This window comes from Bos mutus, chromosome 16 (genome assembly GCF_027580195.1).
Source record: "Bos mutus isolate GX-2022 chromosome 16, NWIPB_WYAK_1.1, whole genome shotgun sequence".
Taxonomy (NCBI): Eukaryota; Metazoa; Chordata; class Mammalia; order Artiodactyla; family Bovidae; genus Bos; species Bos mutus.
Window position 1 is genome coordinate 50,693,772 of NC_091632.1, and position 24,376 is coordinate 50,718,147.

The 24,376-nt window shown below is 40.7% G+C and overlaps 1 protein-coding gene across 1 annotated transcript in view; it reads right to left on the reverse strand.

The window, feature by feature from the left end:
* Nucleotides 1-13,677, reverse strand: part of RGS7 (regulator of G protein signaling 7) — a 486,897-nt gene extending 473,220 nt beyond the window's left edge. Inside the window, 2 exon segments of the mRNA XM_070385326.1 lie at nucleotides 12,376-12,505; nucleotides 13,483-13,677. Coding sequence (XP_070241427.1) covers nucleotides 12,376-12,453 — 78 coding nt within the window. The 5' untranslated portion in view covers nucleotides 12,454-12,505; nucleotides 13,483-13,677.
* Nucleotides 13,678-24,376: the final 10,699 nt, after the last annotated feature.

The following is a 24,376-nucleotide window of genomic DNA, read 5'->3' on the forward strand; positions in this document are numbered from 1 at the left end:
GGCGGTGAGGATATACCCCTCGTCCAAGGTAGGGAGCAGCGGCTGCGCTTTGCTGGAGCAGCCGTGAAGAGATACCCCACACCCAAGGTAAGAGAAACCCAAGTAAGACGGTAGGTGTTGCAAGAGGGCATCAGAGGGCAGACACACTGAAACCATACTCACAGAAAACTAGTCAATCTAATCACACTAGGACCACAGCCTTGTCTAACTCAATGAAACTAAGCCATGCCCATGGGGCAAGATGGGTGGGTCATGGTGAAGAGATCTGACAGAATGTGGTCCACTGGAGAACAGCAGTAATCACTCTTCAGTAAGTTATCTGACACCTGACCTCACCACTGTAAAGTAAGCTCATTGAGGATTCAAACCCCTATCTGTCTAGTTCACAACTCTAATCCCAAGGCCCACCACACGGTTCAATCATAGCTGAGGCTCAATGTATGTATGGTGTACAGAATTGAATTTTGAACATGCTATCCATTCACTAATCTAAATGAAAGCAACACAGTGAAGAGGCAAGAATGCAGACTTTGGGTCAAGCATTCATTCATTTGTGCAGTCATTCATTTGTTCATTCACTGATCATGTGCTTAGGCACTCAATATTCAGGACCATCTACTATACCATCTCTGGGTGCTGTGAACATAGCACTGAAGATAGGAGTCTCCATCCTCATGGAGCTCACCAGCTCTGTTACTAATCCCTGAGCAATCTTGGACAGCCACTTAGTCTGCATATGTCAGTTTCAGCTTTCTTATTAGAAAAACAGGATGGTAATAATCAACATGCAACATATTTTAAGGAAATCAGATAATATACATGAAGGCCTTGACACATGGTAAGCACTCAATAAAAGACAACTCTTCTAATTAACAATAAACTGAAAGTCAAAACCCAAAATACTAAATATAAACCTTGGAGCAAGTGACAAATAGCCCTGATTTCCAGAAAAAAAAATGTATTTTAAAAAGTTTACCAAGAGAAATATGAGTAATAATATGTTCTATGTGATACTTAATTTCCTTCAAAATGCTTTGGTATACATCATTTTAAATACTAAAGTTGAACACTTTCCCTAGATTCTGTACTAGAGAAAAACTTTCTACTGAACCAGTTTGCCTGACATTCCAAAAGGTTTTGTATGGCCAAAGATGGTCATGTAGATATATATCAATCTTGAGAACTTCCATCAATGGCCAACTGGGTGGAAGTTGGGCTTCTAAATGACCTATGGCCATAGGGACACTCAGCAAACTGGGAAGACTGGTCAAAGAGAGTATAGCAAAGTTTATTCTTGCAAGGAACCTCAGTATCTTCCACAATTCCCAAAGAGTCTGTAGCATAACCTGTCAGTCACTTTCAGTCAAACATTCTCACTTACAGTTCATCTTTTCAATGATTCTGTAAAAGTAGTCTCTAGGAGAAGTTAACAAACTTGTCCAGACTTATGCAGCCAATCAGGGGCAGAGCAGGGGTTCACATCTAGCTCTTCTGACTTGGAGACTCTGTCACTTCATCATGAGTTAACTACTTTCCCTAGACTACTGCCTTCCCTTCAACATTCTGAGGTATATGAAAAGAAGTAAGCTTTAAAAAACTGGATTTCTTTATACCCCAATTTTAAATTCTCAACAAGGATTACAACCACTTTAAATCCCTTATACCCAGAACTCTGGTTTTCCCCTCAGTCTTAACAGGAATTGGAATGGCTACAATGCATGTCTGAGACTCCATAAGATACACAGGTTAATTAGAATGCTTTCAACATTAGTAAACCACCTGAGATGTTGCAAGTGCACTTCCTGGGATACTCATGGTGCATGCAGATTTTAGTTGTGCATGCAGGTTTTAGTCTTGCTGCAAAACAACCTCTATCATCTGACCTTTGGAGGGCCACCCTCTGCAGACCACTTCCAGTTTCCACATGGCAGAAAAAAAACCAAAACATAAACCTTTAGTGTAATTCATTACAATATCTCCTAATATTTCCTTAGCAGGCCATGGTTCTCCTTTAAAGCTTTACATCTGTACTATAATTTTTAAAAATTGTTTGTTGAACAGTTTTTTTGTTGCAACGTTGTTGCAAGCACTGCATGCCAAGTCTCAAGCTAAGTACAGCCTTCTCTTTTATCTTTTCTCTTTGATACCGCTTTTTCTACAGGCTTTATTCCATAATCACTGTGCTATCAAATATAATAGCCACCAGCCACAGGGGACTATTTAAATTTAAATTATAATTAATTAAAATTAAATATAATTTACAATTCAAGTCCTTGGTCACATTAGCCACATTTCAAGTGTTCAACTGCCCTCTGTGGCTAGTGGCTACTATATTAGACAGTACATAGTATATTTCCATCATGATAGAAAGCTCTATTGGGCAGTGCTGCCACAGAACATCAAATTCTGGGTTTTCATCAGCCTAGAACTTCCAGTCAGGATTAAATCAAGAACAAAACTACTACCAGAGTAGGTAGGACTAGTTCTCAATCTTATTCCTGGGGCTTCAAATGCTAAACTATAGCTGAAGGGAAAAGGGAATCTAGTCATCTACTATAGTGGTGATTAAATATCCGGGAATAATCATGGATGCCACAGCGTAACCAGGACACTGATTTCTTACTGAAACTAAATCATAAACACAAGACTTATTGCATTTATTTTAAGAGAAAGATAGAGAAACACACATAACACAGAAAGACAAATAAATAAAGACCTGAATTCATCCTGTGTGACTTAGACCAATCATGTTACTCCTCTGATCTTAAATTTCATAATCTGCAAAATTAAAAAGTAGATAAATTCTTAGTTTCTTTTCACCTCTGAAATTCCAGAGGCAAAGACTTTATTTAGTTTATGTAATATCTAAAACACTATGCAGACTTCAAATATATATTAGATAATAATTCAAAGGCTTTATTAAAATTAGAAGAAGCTAGCTATATAGAATGTAAGTTAGGACACTCACTGTGTCATAAAAATGGTATTACCACAGCATCCTACAGAATCTGCCTTTAACTACCAGAAAGACATGACTGGGAGTGGTTAAAATGTTCACATTTTTACCAATATCAAAAAATATAGCAACATACTGGACCCTATGGCATATACAATGTGTTTCATTAAATAGTAATAGGGAAAGAATAATTATTAGAATTATAATATATAATGTAACTATGACATATTATACATTGTTATAATTATAATTGCATAATTATATTATTATTATTATTGCATTTATTGAAACATTTATTGAGGTTGTTTAACAGAAAAACATATATTTCTGCTTTATTGACTATGCCAAAGCCTTTGACTGTGTGGATCACAATAAACTGTGGAAAATTCTGAAAGAGATAGGAATACCAGACCACCTGACCTGCCTCTTGAGAAACCTATATGCAGGTCAGGAAGCAACAATTAGAATTGGACATGGAACAACAGACTGATTCCAAACAGGAAAAGGAGTACATCAAGGCTGTGCATTGTCACCCTGCTTATTTTGCTTCTATGCAGAGTACATCATGAGAAATGCTGGGCTGGAAGAAGCACAAGCTGGAATCAAGATTGCCGGGAGAAATATCAATAACCTCAGATATGCAGATGACACCACCCTTATGGCAGAAAGTGAAGAGGAACTCAAAAGCCTCTTGATGAAAGTTAAAGTGGAGAGTGAAAAAGTTGGCTTAAAGCTCAACATTCAGAAAATGAAGATCACAGCATCTAGTCCCATCACTTCATGGGAAATAGATAGGGAAACAGTGGAAACAGTGTCAGACTTTATTTTTCTGGGCTCCAAAATCACTGCAGATGGTGACTGCAGCCATGAAATTAAAAGACGCTTACTCCTTGGAAGGAAAGTTATGACCAACCTAGATAGCATATTCAAAAGCAGAGACATTATTTTGCCAACAAAGGTCCGTCTAGTTAAGAACTCTTGAGAGTTCCTTGAACTGCAAGGAGATCCAACCAGTCCATTCTAAAGGAGATCAGCCCTGGGTGTTCTTTGGAAGGAATGATGCTACAGCTGAAACTCCAGTACTTTGGCCACCTGATGTGAAGAGTCGACTCATTGGAAAAGACTCTGATGCTGGGAGGGATTGGGGGAAGGAGGAAAATGGGACGACAGAGGATGAGATGGCTGGATGGCATCACTGACTCGATGGACGTGAGTCTGGGTGAACTCCGAGAGTTGGTGATAGACAGGGAGGCCTGGCATGCTGCAATTCATGGGATCACAAACAGTCGGACACGACTGAGCGACTGAACTGAACTGAACTGAACTGAACAGGCGAACTCATTTTATCATCAAACAGCTCTATGAAGGAAACTTTTTTTTATTTTTTATTATTTTACATTTTACATGTAAGAAAACTGAAATGAAGGGAGTTAGGTTGCTAACCCACCCACTCCAGTGTTCTTGCCTGGAGAATCCCAGGGACGGGGGAGCCTGGTGGGCTGCCGTCTATGGGGTCGCACAGAGTCAGACACGTTTGAAGCAACTGAGCCGCAGCAGCAGCAGCAGCAGGTTGCTAACCCACAGCTGCAGAGCTAAACAAGGGCAGAGTCATGATTTAAAATGAAAACCACTCAGCTGCAGTGCACATGCTTCTACTTTAGCACACTGACTCCTAAAGAGAATTTTACATGCTAATCATTAGAAAGGACCTAAATAAGAAGGCTCCTAGACTACTGTTAAGAACCCAGCTAATATCACACAGCTACCATTTTCCTATATATTTTTCCAGAAGACAGAACAACAACTTATTTCCCTGGATAGGCCCCTCAGCCCAAATTCTTTCTAGCTTAGGCCAAGCGGCAATTTTAATGGAACTGGAATCAAGTTCATGATTGTCTATTAGAGTTCCAATGTCCTGAGACCTTTGTTAATTGAATTAGACACAAGACAAAGGGAATTAAAAGGAGGGTAAGTTAAATTTTCATATTGCCTTGGGCAAATGTCAGAGAAGTGGGTCTTTTTTTCCCTGAGGAACTGCGTACCCACTTTAACATTTACAATTATTTTATAATTAGATTGATATTTTGTAAGATAGAAGCCTCCATAACACTGACATTCAAATGCCTCCTTTGTACAGGGAGAAAGGGAGAGCAAGGGCCAATTACTTGTGCTGCAATATCGTTTTCAAGGAGACTTAACATTTATTAAGTCACTAAATATCCAAATCCAAAATAATTTCAAATTCTCTGCAGTGATCCCATTCCATCAACCATACTACCTAAATATACCCTGCTTCCATCACTCAACAAAGCCACAAAGGCTATTATAAGGCATTAAAAACCTCTACATAGTTTCTCCTTTCTGCATCTGCACTTTCCTCTGATCAATTAAGATTTCGGTTAGGCTGGAGGTGAGAAAGGAAGGAAATAAAACTGAAGCCACAAATCCTTATCTTAATTCCACAAATAGCACTGACAAGCAACAATTGGTGAGGAAAAAAGCTCAATGGAAGGCTTCCTTGCTTCAAGCTTATGTTAATTATTATCCAAAATTCATGATTAAATTATTACTCATAAAACATCTCTACTTCTCAGAAGTATCACAAATGATGGTCCTATTCTATCTCAGGGCGCATTAGTGTCACTGAGGGAAAAAACAGGTCTGCATCTGATTCAAACAGATTAAACTTATATTTATAGCAGACACATCCTTTAGGAAGGAGCTTTCAAGTCATATATTCAGAAGACACTTCATTCTGGAATTTTCTAGAAATGGCGTAGATGCCTGCCTTCCCTCTGAGCCCCTAGTTTAGAAATCTGAGGACCTAAATGCCTTTTGTGATTATCCATTTGCAAACATTCCTTTGTTTTCTAACAGACCTTTCTCTTTTTATCACCTATAAATATTCTACACTAACATGCAGCAGCACCCTATACAAGGACAGATCAAGATAATGAAAGTGCAAAAATGTCAAAGCCTATTTTTCATAAAAGAGCTTGAGGAGGGAGAAACGTGACAACTTCAAGGTTGACCAGACTGGACAATCCTGAAAAGACAAATGCACTGAGTTAATGCTGAAAATGTCAGCTAAATCGCCACTAAGAAACTAGTGATGTCTATGACTCACTCTTTTCCAAAGAGGAAAACAAGTCACTCCCCTCTCTTGCAGATATAGCTGTTTTCACAGAACAGACTGACTACAGCAAGAGCTTCCCAAGGCAATGTCTAGGTCAAAGCAATCAGCAGAGGTGATCTTCTGACTGGGCTGAGAGCTCCCCTACATCTTTTATGTAAGAAAGGCCAATTGTCGCATCTTACTCTTCAAAAATAGAGCTATCTCAGTCCTTCAATAAAGCATCACTACAAACAAAGTTAGTGGAGGTGATGGAATTCCAACTGAGCTATTTCAAATACGAAAAGATGATGTGAAAGTGCTGCACTCAATATGCCAGCAAATCTGGAAAACTCAGCAGTGGACACAGGACTGGAAAAGATCAGTTTTTGTTCCAATCCCAAAGAATGGCAACACCAAAGAATGTTCAAACTACTGCACAATTGCACTCATCTCACACGCCAGCAAAGTAATGCTCAAAATTCTCCAAGCTAGGCTTCAACAGTATGTGAACAGAGAACTTCCAGATGTTCAAGCTGGAATTAGGAAAGGCAGAAGAACCAGAGATCAAATTGCCAATCTCCATTGGATCACAGAAAAAGCAACAGAATTCCAGAAAAACATTTACTTCTGCTTCATTGACTACGCTAACGCCTTTGACTGTGTGCATCACAAAAAACTGTGGAAAATTCTTAAAAGAGATGGGAATACCAGACCACCTTACCTGCCTCCTGAGAAACCTGTATGTAGGTCAAAAAGCAACAGTTAGAACCGGCCATACACCAAGAGACTGGTTCAAAATTGGGAAAGGTGTACATCGAAGCTGTATATCATCACCCTGCTTATTTAACCTATATGAAGAATACATCATGAGAAATGCTGGGCTGGATAAAGCACACGCTGGAATCAAGATTGCTGGGAGAAATGTCAGTATAACCTCAGATATGCAGATGACACCACCCGTATGGCAGAAAGCGAAGAGGAAGAGCCTCTTGATGAAAGTGAAAGAAGAGAGTGAAAAAGCTGGCTTAAAACTCAGTATTCAAAAAACGAAGATCATGGCATCTAGTCCCATTATTTCATGGCAAATAGATGGGGAAACAATGGAAACAGTGGCAGACTTTATTTTCTTGGACTCCAAAATCACTGCAAATGGTGACTACAGCCATGAAATTATAAAACGCTTGCTCCTTGGAAGAAAAATTATAACCAACCGAGACAGCATATTAAAATACAGAGATACTGCCAGCAAAGGTCCAGCTAACCAAAGCTATGGTTTTTCCAATAGTCACATATAAAGAAAGCTGAGCACCAAAGAACTGATGCTTTTGAACTGTGGTGTTGGAGAAGACTCTTGAGAGTCCTTTGGACTGCAAGGAGATCAAACGAGGCAATCCTAAAGGAAATCAGTCCTGAATATTCACTGGAAGGACTGACACTGAAGCTGAAGCTGCAGTACTTTGGCCACCGATGCTAAGAACTGACTCATTGGAAAAGACCCTGATGCTGGGAAAGATTGAAGGCAGGAGGAGAAGGGGATGACAGAAGATCAGATGGTTGGATGGCATCACCAACTCAACCAACATGAGTTTGAGCAAGCCCTGGGAGTTGGTGATGGACAGGGAAGCCAGTCCATGGGGTCACATAGACTCAGACACGACTGAGCGACTGAACTGAATTGTGTCCTTCAAGACTAACCCTTTGCCACAACCACAATATGATACCAAGTTTAAAAGCACCCATCTGAGTGTCTGTGCCTAAGAGGTAGTCAAAACAAGGCTGGTACCTGCTCTCACCTCCAAAACATAACTTTCTGTTTCACAATTAAAATGAGCAGCATCTTAGGGAAAATTATATCTTCACCCTTAGGTCTTTTTTGAAAAGAAAAATTAAAAGGAAGAAACAAATGGAAAGAGAGTGGCTAGATGGACAACAAAGAGAGAGGAAGGGAAGAGAGAATGGGTGAGGAAAAAGGTCAGGGTGCTTGTGGAGGGGAGAGGTATCGTGAACTTTATACATTTGCTCTTTCCAAAAGATGTGTTCATTCCACTAAAACAGTGAATGAGGAAAATATTTTCCTTTTCTTTTCTGACAGCTGGAGCATAAATGGTTGTTGCAATAACACCAGAAATTATTGGTCATTCTGAACATTCCTGCTAGTATGAAGCCAGCATGCCAGCCAATTTGAAATACTGGCCCACAAGGTGCCCTAGATATTTTGTTTTTCGAGTGTAGGAATGTCAGCTTCTGGATGAAAAGTGATGTATGCTGTCTGGTGGGCAGCATACTGGCCAGACACCAAATTTAGAATGTGTCTCCCTATCATCTCAGGTTCTAGCTCAGCAATCCTTCACAGCCAGTACCCCAGGAATGAGAAGACCAAGAAAGAGAGCAGTGTTTGACATGTGAGTCAAACCTCTACATACATTTCAAGAAGCTAGTCTGAATCCAGGGTGAGTTGGAGCTAGGTGGGTCTCTTCTTCAGGAAGTTGATTTATTTCTATTCCATTCTAGTTAAGGCCTACCGAAGGGAACTTAGGAAGCCCCACTACTAAAAGTGGTTAAGCCTCACATTTTATACATTTGTTAATGTTTTCATATATATAAAAAGACATAACCACTCTAGTTTCATCACTTGCTTGTGGAAAAAGCAACATTATAAATTGAAAAATTGCTAAGGATAATATTTTGTCCATATGATTTTTTAAAATGTACCTCTGCTATCAAACGAAGCCTACAAAGAGTCCTCATATTAAGTCAAAAAGGTACCAGCAAATATCCGAGACTGATTTGCAGGTACCAACCCTGATTGTGAAGCAGTGTTGAGACAGGCTGGGCCTGGGACCTGGGACCCTTTGTTGTAATGCTTGCACCTGCACATCTCTTCATCTGCTCATCTCAAGCAACAGAATATAAAGAAACTGTAAGACACTAAAAATAACTGCGTACATATGCAGTTGGCAAATTATGAACAAGATACAAAAAGACCAAAAACCCAGCTGCCACTTCTGAGGCATCCCGGGTACTGTGCATGATCCCTGCACACAGCCCCACCAAGGGGGCTGGCAGACCACCCAAGGCATCTGTCCAGTCTAAACCACACGTTCATCCTTACCCTCATCCCATTTAATGGGCTACCTTGCTCCACCTCGGGGAGTAAGCAATAAAGCCTTAAAGCCAATAAAATCTTGCCTGAATTTCTCATCTGGAATCTTATCAATTTCTATTGATTAAGGAGTCCAAGAACCCTGGTCAGTAACAGTGTATAGTAATGCCTGCAGCTTTTACAAAGGTAGCACTCACTCTACCTGGAAGATCATAGTTCTACCCATTGTACATTTTCCCCATAATATCACAAAGGAATTCTCCATGGAAAAAAAGATTCCTGGAATGTTCCCATTATTTGCAGGAACCACAGTAATCCGTATGAGGGCAATCATAGTGGAGGGACATCAGACCAACACAAGAAATTCACAAACCCCAGCTCTTTTGTGTATTCCACTTTGACAACCATTCACTGTTTCCTATCCCACACGAGAACGTTCCTAAACCTCATACATAACTTACCAAGAGAACACGGAATTAGTGCATGCATATCTTTAGTAGGTATAAGCCATCTGAATCCTGGGCGGCTTGCAGGGAGGGGAAATAGTGAGAACACCATGAACACTTCTAGTTCAGAGCCCACTTTAAATGCTATGTTTCCACAATTAACCAGAAGTGGAAAATTGGCATAAATCAATAAAACAGCAATTTCCCCAAGCATTCTCCTCACTGATACTAAGCAAGGCACTGTGAGGTTGAAATTCTTTCCTTACCTTTGATTTAGCATTTGTAACATGTCACTTATTCTTTTATGCAAGTCCACCAGTTGAAATATTCTAATACATGAAGTTAACCTACAACCCTCCTCCAACTACTCTGCTGTTCTTCACATTAAAATTTTGTCTCTACTGAGAAGATATTAAATGTCAAAGCCCACATAAGATACAAAAAAACAGAAGTTAAATGGTCACATGATGTCATGATGTATATCTGCCTACAGAGACAGACCATGAGACTTGGTAACCAGCAAATGATAACCAAGAACATTGTGTTTCTTTATATAAATTATCTGGTATTTATGTATTAATATTATTATTTGTGTCACAAACAAAAACAAAAAATATATACATTCAGAAAATAAAAGGATAGACAAGCAACCCATAATTAAGCATTATGAGTAAAATTTACTGGAGTTACATTTTTCTAATAAGGATTTCTCAGGGAAATCTTTTCTAGAAATTAATTATATGTGTCACTACCCTAAACAAAGGAGGGCAAAAGAAGTAGCACAAGCGGTTCCAAGCTTACACAACAGAACAGCAAGGCTTAAAAGAATGAAAAATAATTACATTCTCTCCCCAGGCTATGAAGTCATCATAGCCTGTTCACTTTTAAGTAACCATAATGACAGTTTGATACTAAACAACAACTTAATGTTTCAAAATTAGCAGTACGAACCTTAGGTACACTAAATAATCCAATAACTATCTATAAAACTCCTAGCCTCAGTTTTCACTTATTCTCATGATAACTGACTAAATGAGACACACAGACTGATATCATATTGTTTATTTCTAATCAAGATAACTGTTAAGTGTCCAATCAATTTAGCCTCGGATCATTTATAGAGAAATGGAGAATACAGTGTTTGACCTAACAAAAATAGCTAACTTAGTAATTTTACAAAAGTCCAACTCTCAACACTGCACAAACCTACAAGATAGAATTTACAATTCTCATATCTTTCATATTACAATATTCAAAGTCATACAAAAAAATAAGGAATATTACAACTTCTTTAGAAACACGTAACTTGCCCCAAAATAGGTCTTCTCCTAACTGAATTTATATAGAATGGGCAAATATCCAATAATTTCAATCAGTATAGGAATAGAATAGTAATAATTAAGCTCAAGGGGATTATTTCCTTGATTTATCCAGTCGGGATGCTTTAAGACTAAAATAGGCAATTTTGTTCCCTGTGAAGAAAAAGTTTTACTGTGCTGTCACACACACACACACACCCCTGCATTTACAGGTACACAACATACTACAGTCTACAAGATTAGCACCGTCAGGATATCCATGCATATTCACATAGAAACAATAACAAGATTTCCGCAAACACGTATCATCAGCACCTGTTAATGACATTGGGCCACAATGAAGGAAAGTCTGGATTTAGTACAGGTCAAGGTGGAAAGCATTTCATCTTTCTCCATAACCAGTTCTGATCCTCTAGTAAACTCATCCTAGACTCTTCAATGGGCTCACACTAATTAAAATCTTTAACAGTTTTCTTGGTTTTCCAGGCCCAGTTTCCTTTTTACCACTGCTAGTGTTAACTAAAGAAATCCTACCCCAATAAGCACTACAAATAATATGCTAAAGAAAAATAATCCCCCAGAAAATGCAGTAACTTCTGTACCAGAATTTAAATGAAGAATGCTGCTTCCTTAATTTTAGTAAGATTATTGATTCTAACCAGAAAGAATTTACCTAAGCAACCACTCTGAAGCACATACACTATTCAAATACATCTTTATTATGGTGGCTCAATATCTAGAAATTTGGTGTTGACAGCATCATTATAAAATGCATAAAGCTGTCAGATCAGTTTGGAGGGAAAAAAAGCTTCTAAAATATAAAGACTTATTTAATGGGCATATGGCACTAGAACATAAATACCCATAAGTAAAATTATAAAAATAACACAAAGTAAAAAATTCCTTAAGCTAAGATTTAAAAAAAGAAACTGGAATTATTTAGTTGAAGCAAAATTATTAAATCACCCATACATACATAGCCACATTCACTCTTGCCCCAGGAATGCAATGTAGTCTTCATTCATTTCTAAAATGTTATACATCTGTATGATCATTACAACCCAAAAGCTTAGGAAGAGTATTAGAAAAAGCTTTTAAAAACTATTACAGATACTATAAAATCCTGTATGTGACAAACAAAATATGTGGGATGTCCAAATTTGCTGCTGCTGCTGCTGACTACAGCTTCATCCATGTAGGATCCACAGAGAAAGTGTGAGAACAGAGTATCAGTAGCCTCGTGTACTTCACTATGTCTCTATACATATGCATTACTTGAGAATGTCAGCTCATCCTCAAGTATAGTATGCAGTCATTAAGGATTTGGAGAATTTTTAAGGTCACAAAACTGATAGATACTCTGATCTGAGGGGGGAAAGAAAAATTCAAAGAAGCCAGAAGTTTCCTTTTTTCCAGAAAAGTGAAGAAATCCTTACCTTTCTGTATACCAGCATGTTGGGTGATTCATCTGCCACCCCATTGCTGGTCTGTCCATAATTATTCCCCTGGGCCATGTCACCACACACCTGGTGGTCCACTCTCAGATACAGGAATTGTCAGTCTACCCTGCAAGAGACAGAGACTTCAGTGAGTTCTTAATGGTAGTACTTAAGAAGGTTGACTCTTATTTTTCCAAACTTTAAACTTTTTACTTTGTATGGGAGTACAGCCGATTAACCATGTTGTGGTAGTTATAGGTGAACAGTGAAGCTCTTCAGTCATATATATACATGTATCCGTTCTCCCCCAAGTACCCCTCCCATCCAGGCAGGCACATAACATTGAGCAGAGTTCCATGTGCTGTACAAAGGTCCTTGTTGGTTATCTATTTTAAATACAGCAGCGTGTACATGACCATCCCAAACTCCCTAACTATCCAAGCAGGTTGACTCTTGATTCATCACCCTCATCCAACATTGGAGCATGCTTACATGCTGGGGCTGGCTTGTAGAAAGTAGCACAGAAATAGATCAAAAAAAAAAAAAAATTTACACCTACAGTACTCCCAGGAAATTGTAAGAAATGACAATCTTTTAGTTAAAATTGTCATTTGACTAGGGTTTTAATTGACTTGATTTTCTGGATACTCATTTTTAAAAGTGTTTGAGGCTCACTGGAAAAAAAAAAAAAAAAAACACGGTTACCATTTCCATCCTACAGAGTTCTCTTCTCTCCCAATACTTGCATCTCCACCGGATGGTGTTTCCCCCCTCCCTCCCCGAGTGGTTAAAAAGGCTACACCCTGTGGCAGCACTTTCTCCCAGGTGTCTGTCTAGTTTCCCCGCATGCAAGCGCATCAGAGGCCCATTCCTGGGCCATTCTCCAGTCATGTGTTTCCTCTTCATTCCCCTAGGTCTCCCGCACAGAGTCAAGGCAGCTTCCTCGACTTTCACCTGCCTGCACTGCCCGGCCACTGCTGCTTCTCCCCTCGGCCCAACTGGGCTTCGGAAGTCGCGGCGTAACCCTAACCAACCCCGGCCAGAAGGCGGAGAAGGTGTCCTGGCAACAAGACCAGGTGGGAGGTCGGCCCTTCAGGCAATTACCTGGGTCACCGTGAGCAGCGCCAACTGCGGAAGCCTCGGAGCGACCAGGCAGAGAGAGAGGGAAAACAAGCAAGCCCGGCTCGCCTGCGGCGGCAGCAAATGGCAGGCAAGCCTGAGCCGCGCACTGGAGCCGGGCCGGCGGCGGTGTCAGCCCGCGGACCCGGGCGCGGGGCTCCGGAGCACCGCCTCCGACCTCCGCCCCCACCCCAGCCCACCCCCATCCCCGTGCCCAGCCTCGTACCTCCTCCTCAAGGTCGCGGCCCGAGGCGCCTGCTTCCCGGCGGCTGGGTGCGGCGGTGTCAGCGCGCGGCCAGCTTCATCACCTCCGCGCGGGCACAGGGCTCTGACGGCCCGCGCTCCACCGCTCCCTCCTTCGCTTGGCTCCCGGGCTCCCGGACCACGAGCGCGCGCGGGACCGAGACGCCCGGCCAGTGCGCGCGACTGGGGAGGGAGGAGGGGACTGTCACGTGGGACCCGGCGTCCCTAGGTGCCGGCTCGGGGAGGGGAGCCGGGCGGGGTTCGGGGGGCTCGGCTCCGCGCGGCCTCGCTGCCCCGTCTCCTCTGCCGCCCCACCGTCTCGGGCAGGGAAAGTGGCCGCCCTGCCCCCAGGCGCGTGCAACCTGGGCCCTTGCACACCCGGCTCGCCGGGGTGCGCGCCGCTGAAGGCCTGGAGATGGGAGTGTTAAGCCGGAGAACAGAAAGGGCGATGGGTGGGTGGGTGGATGGATGGATGGAGGCATGCAGGAATGGAGGTAGCCCCTTGCGGCGGGCCACTTTGGTCACGTGCCCGGTGACTACGCTGACACTGCGAGGGTAGCAGATGACTGATTATCGTTATACTTTAAAAACGGGAGTAGAGGGATATTGAGACATCCTAGGAGTGAAGGAAATGTCCAGGATCGAATGAGTCATTCAGCCCGTTTGCCTGCAAATTTCACAGCTTCCTCCTAAGTTAGAGAAATGGAAAATGATTTGGAGACTGCCAACTCGAAGTGCACATCTTGCCACCTGTTACAATGAAGGTATAGTCGCAATATCTGGTTTGTGTTTTAGACAGGAGATGCTCAGAGGACCTGTCACCCACTTAACTCTCACCCTCCAGCAGTTTTCAAAGAATGAGGGTAGGGTGATGATTCCCCCATAATTATTCTTCAGGTGGCTGTCACTAGTTCTTCTGTAAGGATTAGAGTGACATTAAGAAGAAAAATCACTTTTGTCCCAATTATAGTAAAGAAAGTAGTGTGTCTGGCTTTCAGGGGCAGGGTCGTGAAGTTAAAAATATCTGAAGTTTTCCTTCCACAGCTGGGCCAGGTGTTGGGGAGAAACACAAAATAATCAAGCTAGCCTCTTCCTAACATCCTAGATAAGAATGGAAGTTACAACTGGTCAGGAGAGCCCATCAAAGTAAACCCAGGGCCGTGTCCTCAAGTGCCTTTCCTCAGTCCGCCTGGCTCCTGTCAGCTTTTAACCAGGAAACATGTATTTTTTCAACCTACCCTCTTTTCTGAATAATACAGGGCAGAGATTCCTAGCCCAAACTATGTTACACACACCCTAGTCTGACCACCTCCCTCGTGTGCTCTGGAAATTGTGATTTTTTTCAGCAAAATTGCCACTTTTTCCACTTCTTCTCTAAATATGTGCTTAACTTTCTGACTGTAGCCAAAACCTGCCTCGTCCCCTTCAGCCCCTCTCTTGCCATTTATTCAGTCAATTCCAGGAAGTTGTGATGAATTGGATTAATAAGTTTGGAAAGAGTAATTGGGCATATTCACTTCATGGCAAATAGATGGGGAAACAGTGGACACAGTGGCTGACTTTATTTTTCTGGGCTCCAAAATCACTGCAGATGGTGATTGCAGCCATGAAATTAAAAGATGCTTGCTCCTTGGAAAGAAAGTTATGACCAACCTAGACAGCATATTAAAAAGCAAAGACATTACTTTGCCAACCAAGGTCCGTCTAGTCAAGGCTATGGTTTTTCCAGTGGTCATGTATGGATGTGAGAGTTGGACTACAAAGAAGGCTGAGCGCCGAAGAATTGATGCTTTTGAACTGTGGTGTTGGAGAAGACTCTTGAGAGTACCTTGGACTGCAAGGAGGTCCAACCAGTCCATCTTTAAGGAGATCAGTCCTGGGTGTTCATTGGAGGGACTGATATTGAAGCTAAACTCCAGTACTGTGGCCACCTGATGCGAAGAGCTGACTCATTTGAACAGACCCTGATGCTGGGAAAGATTGAGGGCAGGAGGAAAAGGGGATGACAGAGGATGAGATGGTTGGATGACATCACCAACTCAAAGGACATGGGTTTGTGTGGACTCCGGGAGTTGGTGATGGACAGGGAGGCCTGGCGTGCTGCGGTTCATGGGTCACAAAGAGTCGGACATAACTGAGTGACTGAACTGAACTGAACTCAGTTTGAACATTTTTCTCTTAACTCATTATTGACTGTAGGATATTTTCAGAAACTAACACCTGTGGCTGGCGATTTGTTATGTAAGAGATATTGATACGTCTCTGGTCAATAAAGTTCTGGTAACAAAAGATGTATTAATATGTCTCTGGTTAATACTGTGTTAAGGAGGACTGCCTGAAAGAAGCAGTTTCTCCCTCACATCCCAAGATAGAGATTTTATCCCATTAGTGGGGTCTCACCCAAGCTTAGCACTGATGGAACATTCCCATCAATCAGCAAACTAACAGAAAAGAGCTAACATTTTATATTTTATGAATGAGGTGTAAAATATGCACCAGTTGTATGCATAAAGTATAAAATATACCCTATCCATCTATCTACCCATTATATGTCAATATCTATATGTAGACTATCTCACATAAGATATGTACATAAGGCATCTATACATAGATACAGATATAGGCATGTGTAAACTCTCCCTTGTCACACTTCCCACTTACTCTTGTCCTATTTTTCTGCTTTTATACCAAAAACTTCCTCTTCCCTCATTCTGCCTTGAACCCATTCTATTCTGACAATAATCTCCTTGTTACTATATCAATGGTCATTTCGCAATATGTGAATCGACTTATAAGTTAAAGTTTATGCCTCTCACTTTCTCAAAAACTTTCTACATTTGCTTATCAGGGTACCACTGGCTGTTATTTCTTTTTTTTTTTTTTTCTAGTTTTGTTAAGACATAATTGACATACAGCACTATATAAGCTTAAGGTGTACACCATAATGATTTTATTTCCGTACGTTGTAAAATGATTACCACAGTAAACTTAGTGAATGAACATCTATTATCACATAGATGCAAAGGGGAAGAAAAAAAATTATTTTTTCCTTGTGGTGAAAGCTCTTAGGATTTACTCTCTTAACAACTTTCATGTACCATGTACAGTAGTGTTAATTATATTTACCCTGTTGTACATTACCTTTCTAGTACTTATTTATCTTGTGGCTGAAATTTGTACATTTAGGCTACCTTCATCTGCTTCCCCTTCCTCACCCCCAACATCTGATCTGTTTTTCTTTGAATGTGTTCACGTGCTAGTTTGTTTCTGAGGTAAAACTGACCTACAAGGCTGTGTAGTTCCTGTTGCAACATAGTGATTCAATATTTTTATACATTTCAAAATGATCACCACAGTCAGACTAGTTACTATTTCTCACCATATGAAGATATTAAATAATTATTGACTACATGTCCCACACTGTACATTTTATACCCGTGACATCCCCTGGAGAAGGAAATAGCACCCCACTCCAGTGTTCTTGCCTGGAGAATCTCATAGACAGAGGAGCCTGGTGGGCTATAGTCCATGGCATGGCAAGAGTCAGACACAACTAAACCACCATACTACTATAAATGGAAAGTAAGTACCTCTTAATCTCCCTCACCTATTTCTCTCATTTCCTCTATACCTTTTTATTTCTTTTCTGCATTACTGGTTGCTGTTTCTCAGCCTCATTGCTTGTTCCTCTTTATCTTTTTCACCTCTGAATTTTAAAATGCCTCATATCCCAATCTTTGCGCCTCTACGTCTCTCATTTAATGAGTACTCCCTAGGTGAGATAAATCAGACTCAGACCTTTAAATGCTTCCTAAATACTAATAACTCCCAAATGTATTCCTTTCATGTAGACTCATGCTCTGAAATCCAGTCTGTCAACTGCCATCTTAACATCTCTATGGAATGTCTAATTGGTGTCTGATCAGCTTCATGATAGGCGGGATACTGTCTGTTTATCTCAGTGCTGTGCAACATCCCAGGCATAGTACAGTTTCTGGCACACAGTAGGTGCACGTTAACTAAATGAATTGAAGCATCTAATAATAATAATATGATAAGTAATTTTTATATTTAGCAATACAGTGTTTAGGTTATCTCATTTAATCCTTAGTAAAACCCTGCATGCATGCATGCACGCCAAGTCGCTTCAGTCATGTCCAGCTCTGTGTGACCCTATGGACTGTAGCCCTCCAGGCTCCTCTGTCCATGGGATTCTCCAGGCAAAGAATACTGGAGTGGATTGCCATGCCCTCCTCCAGGGCATCTTCCCAACCCAGGGATGGAACCCATCTCTCTTTACGTTTCCTGTATTGGCAGGCAGGTTCTTTACCACTAGCGCCACATGAGAACGTAGTTATAATTGTCATCTCTCTTACACTGATATACCAGTGGGGAAGGGGAGGATTAGAAAGCTTACAGAAACTGCTGGATACAACCTACATAACCAATAAGTGGCTATGTTGATTTGTACTGTGCCAGTTTGCTGAGCTAAAACTACATTTTTCAGGATTGCCTTCTCTGTATGCATGTGAGTGGAATTTGCCAAAGGAGGAATTTGTGCAAAAGTAGGAAAATAGAGTGAGATAACACTTATTCTTCTCCGAAGGACTTTGTAGTGTGACTACAGTGACACACTCGGAGTCCCAGAATGTTTTAGCATGTCTATGCTCTCACTTCACATTCAGATATTCCTAATTCCCAACCCTTATGAGCAACAGTCGCCCCATGCACATATCAAAAGCCTGAATGTGGACCTAAAGGAGCAATAGCCATGCAAAGACCACAGCTTTCCACTGACTTTCTACCAGCTCCCTCAGGTACCTTCCAGTACCTGGCTATGTCTGGCTTCCCAGCTATCCCTGGGAAGGGATAAGTTTCAACAAGTAAGCTTCAACTTACCCACTCACAAAACAGCTTCAGAGGGTCTGGTAATGACTTTTCTCAGATATTTCAGTTGCTCCTTCTAGAAAGTAACTCCCCCAGCTTCCGTCACAATTGTATAAACTATTGTTCCTGTAGTACACCTCTTATTCCATTATACTCATACTGGTTCTATTTCCCTGAGTGGCTTGTTACTGTTCGTTGTTCCATCACTAAGTCATGTCCGACTCTTTGTGACCCCATGGACTGCAGCATGCCAGGCTTCCATGTCCTTCACTATCTCCTGGAGTTTGCTCAAATTCAAACTGAGTGGCTGGCAGAGTTCAAATCCAAGTCTTCCTAGTGCTGTTCACTATTCTACAAGAAATCCAAGTTAGGGAGATAAAACCCTGAAACCAATAACTATGGGAAAGTGCAAAACTGGATGATCGCGGGGAGGTGAACTGACTGAAGGAAATGGGGTGACATTAAGCCTGAACTCGTCACGGACTGAGAGCATATCTCCATGTAGAGATGATGAGACGGAAAGGGTTTCCGGTAAGACACAAGAGGTTCTGAAACATGTTAGGAAAATTACTGTAATAAGACTAAAATTTACTGGATTCCTACCATATCTATATTTATATATAGACACCATTTGTATCTATATTCCTTCTCAACAGTTTTTAAAATTTCTGACAAAATTTATCCCATAAGCTATGTAAAGGAACGGGTTCAAGTTAGGAAAACTGACCGTGGTCACATACCTTCTATTAGAAATTGGATTCAAATATGCCTGTGTGTGTCTCCAAAGTCCTGTGGAAAATAATGTGTAAAAATGCCTCCAGCAAAAATATGAGTTCAAAAAAATCAGGGGTTCCCCACCAAGATGCCTTTCATTCTATTGTCTGTTTCATCTCTCATCTCACTGTCATCCCTCCATGTACCTGACTTACACCTCTCTCTCTGTGTGTTTATGCCTCAAGAATGCTTCTGACCACTTACTCTTGCAAGGCAAATATCAAGGAGGAAGATTCAAGGAACAGCACATTTCACTATTTCTTCTACTGTTATTATTAAGCCTCATTAGGCAATTCATAATTTTTGTAACAGGGTGCTGGAAACAAAATCATGTCCATCATCTCAACATTTCTAAGACACATTTTGCATATGTATACTGAGGGAATTAGACTAGATTATCCCTCAAAGTCCATCTGGATCTTATAACATGAGGCTTTAATATGTTCTTGTTGTATTTTTGGCCCATGTAATGACTTTTTATGTTGCAAGCACCAAAACAATATGGTTACTCTAAGATGTTTTTCTGTATCTTTCCAAAACCATGTAAATATGTGATTCTTAGCTATCATCACTCAAAATCACTTATCTTTTTCCTCATGAACCCTATATTTTGAGATATTTTTCTAAAACAAATTAAATGGTAAGATGTGATAATGTATCCATTTGTCCAGTCGTAGAGAACTTACAGTGCAATTGACAAGTTTGTTGTCTCTCTCCCTCTGAAAGAATTTAAGTTCTGTGAGGTCAAGCATTTTTCCTCTCCTGTTCATTATATCCCCAGGGTCTAGAACAGGATATTGTGTTGTTGTTATTTAGTTGCTAAGTCTTGTTCGAGTCTTTTGAAACCCCATGGACTATCCATGGGATTTCCCAGGCAAGAATACTGGAGTGGGTTGCCATTTCCTTCTGCAGGGGAACTTCCCAACCCAGAGATCTTGCTTGGCAGGCAGATTCTTTACCACTGAGCTACCAGGGAAGCCTGACATATAGTGAGCACCCAGTAATTATTTCATGATTTATTGAGTGAATAAATCCATGAACACGATTCTGTTTGAAAGACTAGGTGTGCTAGAAGACCATGGTCTATGAGTTTGAACAAAACTGAATTAACATCAAGTTTCACAGTATATAGAAATGATTTGCTCTTCAAACCTGTTTCCTGTGTCATAAAGGAAAAGAAAATTCCTCTTCCCACTCCACTCCCACTCCACAGAGAAATGCTTTGAGAATTAATTAAACAGTAACATGGAGAAAGCATTTTGAATTTCTAGAAGAAAGCACTTTATTAATTCGAGGCTTTTATTGTGTGAAGAAACTGTAAGTGACACAGGGGCAAGGATAAAGATGAGGACATGTTAAATGGATTAAACTGTTCAGAATATTACATTGGCATTTTAAGGGATAATTGATTTGAGATTGATATAGGCAGAGTGAAAAACACAAAGCAGTTTAAGAAATCTTCTCCCAAATAATAGATTTTTAAGAAATACTTTCTTCTTTGTAGTCAATTCTCAATTGACTACAGTGCACAATTTATGGCACAATACTCTTATTAATGAATTATTCCCCATGTTTACCATTCTTTTGTCTATATTATGGGTATCTTCTTGCTAATTAGAACTCCCATACCAATGTCAGAGGGCTGGCATTAAAAAAAAAAAAAAGTTTAAACTAAAATTTGTCCTTATCAGGAGTACATTCCTTTCTCCTTGTTTATTAGGGTCCAGCCATGAAGCCAGGTAAGAGTCACAGAATTAGAGACATATGAATTGTACCCAATTCAATGCACAAGTCACTAGGTATATGGCACAGAAAATTGCACAACATGAGTTAGTCAACATGGGGAGATGGAAAGGGGTAATGAAATGCCCCAAGGAGAAGCCTGGGCAGAAGGAGTCTCAAGTTCAGCAGCAAGGCTCACTGCAAGCGACAAGTATGAGTGGAAAGTCATCTGAAGCTCTGAGGGAGCCCCCAGCGGTATCCCTGGAACAACTCTCACCAGCTCAGAGTTGGGTCCTCCAGTAAAGAGCCTTACAGTTACTCAGCTCCATGGTCTCATTTTGAGAAGTCTGTCTGTCAGTAGGCGTAACAGTAACATCCCAGGGGATCTTGTCTCTATTGGTTGCTCTTTCAGTTCCAGTGACATAAATCCTAATTTGCCTAGTAAATCGCTTATCTAAATTAGCACTGTTAGTCTATTACTCAAAGACACTTGAACTCTTACAGCAGACATGTCAAATCAACTAATATGAAAGCACATTGGCCACTGTGACTCCATTTTGAACTACTTAGCGTGGCTTAACATAGCATAAATCCTATAACTTTCACTCAGGATAAGTAGGAATCATCACACAAAAGAAATCATATCATAACCCTCCTTCTTGTTAAAATGTTTAAATTCTGATACAGATTACTTTCAAAATGACACAATTTTAAAATGTTATATACACTGTTAAATTAGTTGAGCACATATTATGAGTGAGATGCTGTATAAAGTTTGGGAAGGAATACAGAAATGTTGCAACTTTGTTCCTGCCCTTTTGGCATGTTGGAACAGGACTAGAGAGGGCATGAGAATGCTTGAGTTTTAACTGACTCCACTGCTTAAAATCTGGGTTACGTGGGTGACTTGACCATTCTAAGCCTCAGTGTCCTTATAAAACAAAACTCATATTATCTGCTTTGTTTTGCTGTGAAAATCTTTTTATTAAAAGGTAAATAAAGTATTTAGAATGACAATCTGATAACAGTCATGTTGATCAGATCAGAAACCTAGCAATAGATCCCCATTTCTTTTGGTCAGACACCAGGAGCAGATGTAACTGCAGTCATTGAAACGGTTCATCCAACAGGCAAGGTAGGATGTCTAGAAAGTACTGAAAACCAAATGACAAGATCAGAATGGTATAATGACAGATAGAAGGCAGAGCCCCCGAAGGAGGGCTAAGCATAGCAAGAACAGGCCATGTCTGCAGCTTTCAACAGGGCTGGTTTTGGGATGCATGGGTGCAGAGACCAGCAGTTGGACAAGGGTAAGTGGGGTCATGGCCTCAGAAGGTAGGAAAACACAGAGCAACTCACTTCCTGTTTAGTTTCCAAATTCTTAGCCAAGAACAGTCTTCAAATTAGAAATGATAGAAGATGTGATTAGAATATTAAAATAATAAAAATGGAAGGGATTGGGGCTTCCCTGGTGACTCAGTGGTGAAGAATCCACCTGCCAATGCAGGAGACATGGGGTCAATCTCTAGACCTGGAAAATCCCACACGCCCCAGAGCAACTAAGCCCTTGCACCACAACATTGAGCCTGAAGCTGCACCTGCTGAGCCCACTGTGGCAACTATTAAAGACTGTGTACCCTAGAGCCCGTGCTCCACAGAAGAGAAGCCACCTCAATGAGAAGTCCATGCACTGCAATGAAGAGTAGACCCTGCTCACCACAACTAGAGAAAAGCCGGCATGGCAACGAAGACTCAGCACAGCCAAAAACAAATACATTAAAAAAAAATTTTTTTTTAATGGAAGGGGTAACCCTCAAAAACCAAATGAAGAAACTGGGCTTCAATTACTTGCACTTACTTTTTCAAGGTCACACAGCTCAGCAGAGTAAGAGTCAGGACTTAAATCTTAAGTTTCCAAATCTAATGATTCTTACATTATGTGATACTGCCTCTAAGAGGCAACTTCCCTTCCCAGGATAAAGGAAGAAAAAGGGGGGCACTCAGTTGTCTTAAGAAATTTATCTCTAGAGTCAGAGAAATTCTGGTCACTGGCACCGAGAGATTTGGAAAAGAAATCCTCAGGAACTTACAAAGCATGGTAGAGGAAAGACGATAGTAAAATAGAGCCGGTTTGTCCAAAATAAGGGAGAAAATACACAAGCTGGTACCTAGAGCCTGCCCATATGAAATTTCTACAATAGAATTCAACACATGTTTATTAAGTCCTTTACAACATACCAGACATTACGCTAGTCCATGATGATGAATTGACCTTTTCCAAAACAAAGTCCAAAAGAAGAGAGATGGGCAAATCACTATAATGTGATGCATTCAATGCATGTGTCGACAAAGTGGTACGAAAGCATAGAATTTAAAGTCAAAGACGTTTTATCAGTCTCTAAAGGTGATAGAAATTTTCCAGAGGATCAAAGGGGAGGAATAGCAGAGCAGCATTTCAGTTGGGTGGAATGACATGTGCTGAATTACATAAATAAGAGACAAATGTTTGATGAATAGCAAGAAGTTTGATATGGATGGTTTCAAATAGAAGGAATGACTTTGATGGAGATGAAGATGGTATATAAACTGGGGCCAGATTTTGAAGAACTTACAGCTCACACTGGGAAGTTTGGGATTTAAGCAATCAGAAAGTGGATGGGGTTTGAAAATTTGAAGAGAAGAGCGGGGATGACGAAGAGCCAAATGAGCGTACACCCACCACAACCTCAAGCGGACCAGCTGCATTTCATCTGTAGGTATGGGTCTCTAGACTGGCAAATGAGGACTGCATGAAGGTAAAATGTACTGTTCAACAGGGCATTTGACAGTTTCTTTTGTGAGAGCTTTGTAAACATGAAGATTAAGTAAGGACTTGAAGAACGGTTCATTGGATTCATAATAGACTGAATAAAACCCGAAAAAAGAGCTGATCAACAGATTAGGGCACACCAGAAAGGAGGACTTCATGGAGACGATTCAGAGGTTTGACATTAGAATTTCCCTGTTCTATTTGGGCTTACGCAATGACTCAAAAGTGTAAGTAGCCCACTTAATCAAATTTATAAATGGCACAAAGCCATAAAGAATAGTTAATACACTGGATAATGGCGGCAAAACCCAGGGAGATCAAGGCAGGCTAGTTGAATCTGCATTGCTATAGACATAGTGACAGAGAAGTATAGATGAAATGAATGGAGTTAGAAACAGGGCCTGCCACAGCACTGCTCTCTAGAGACATATGATTCCACATACC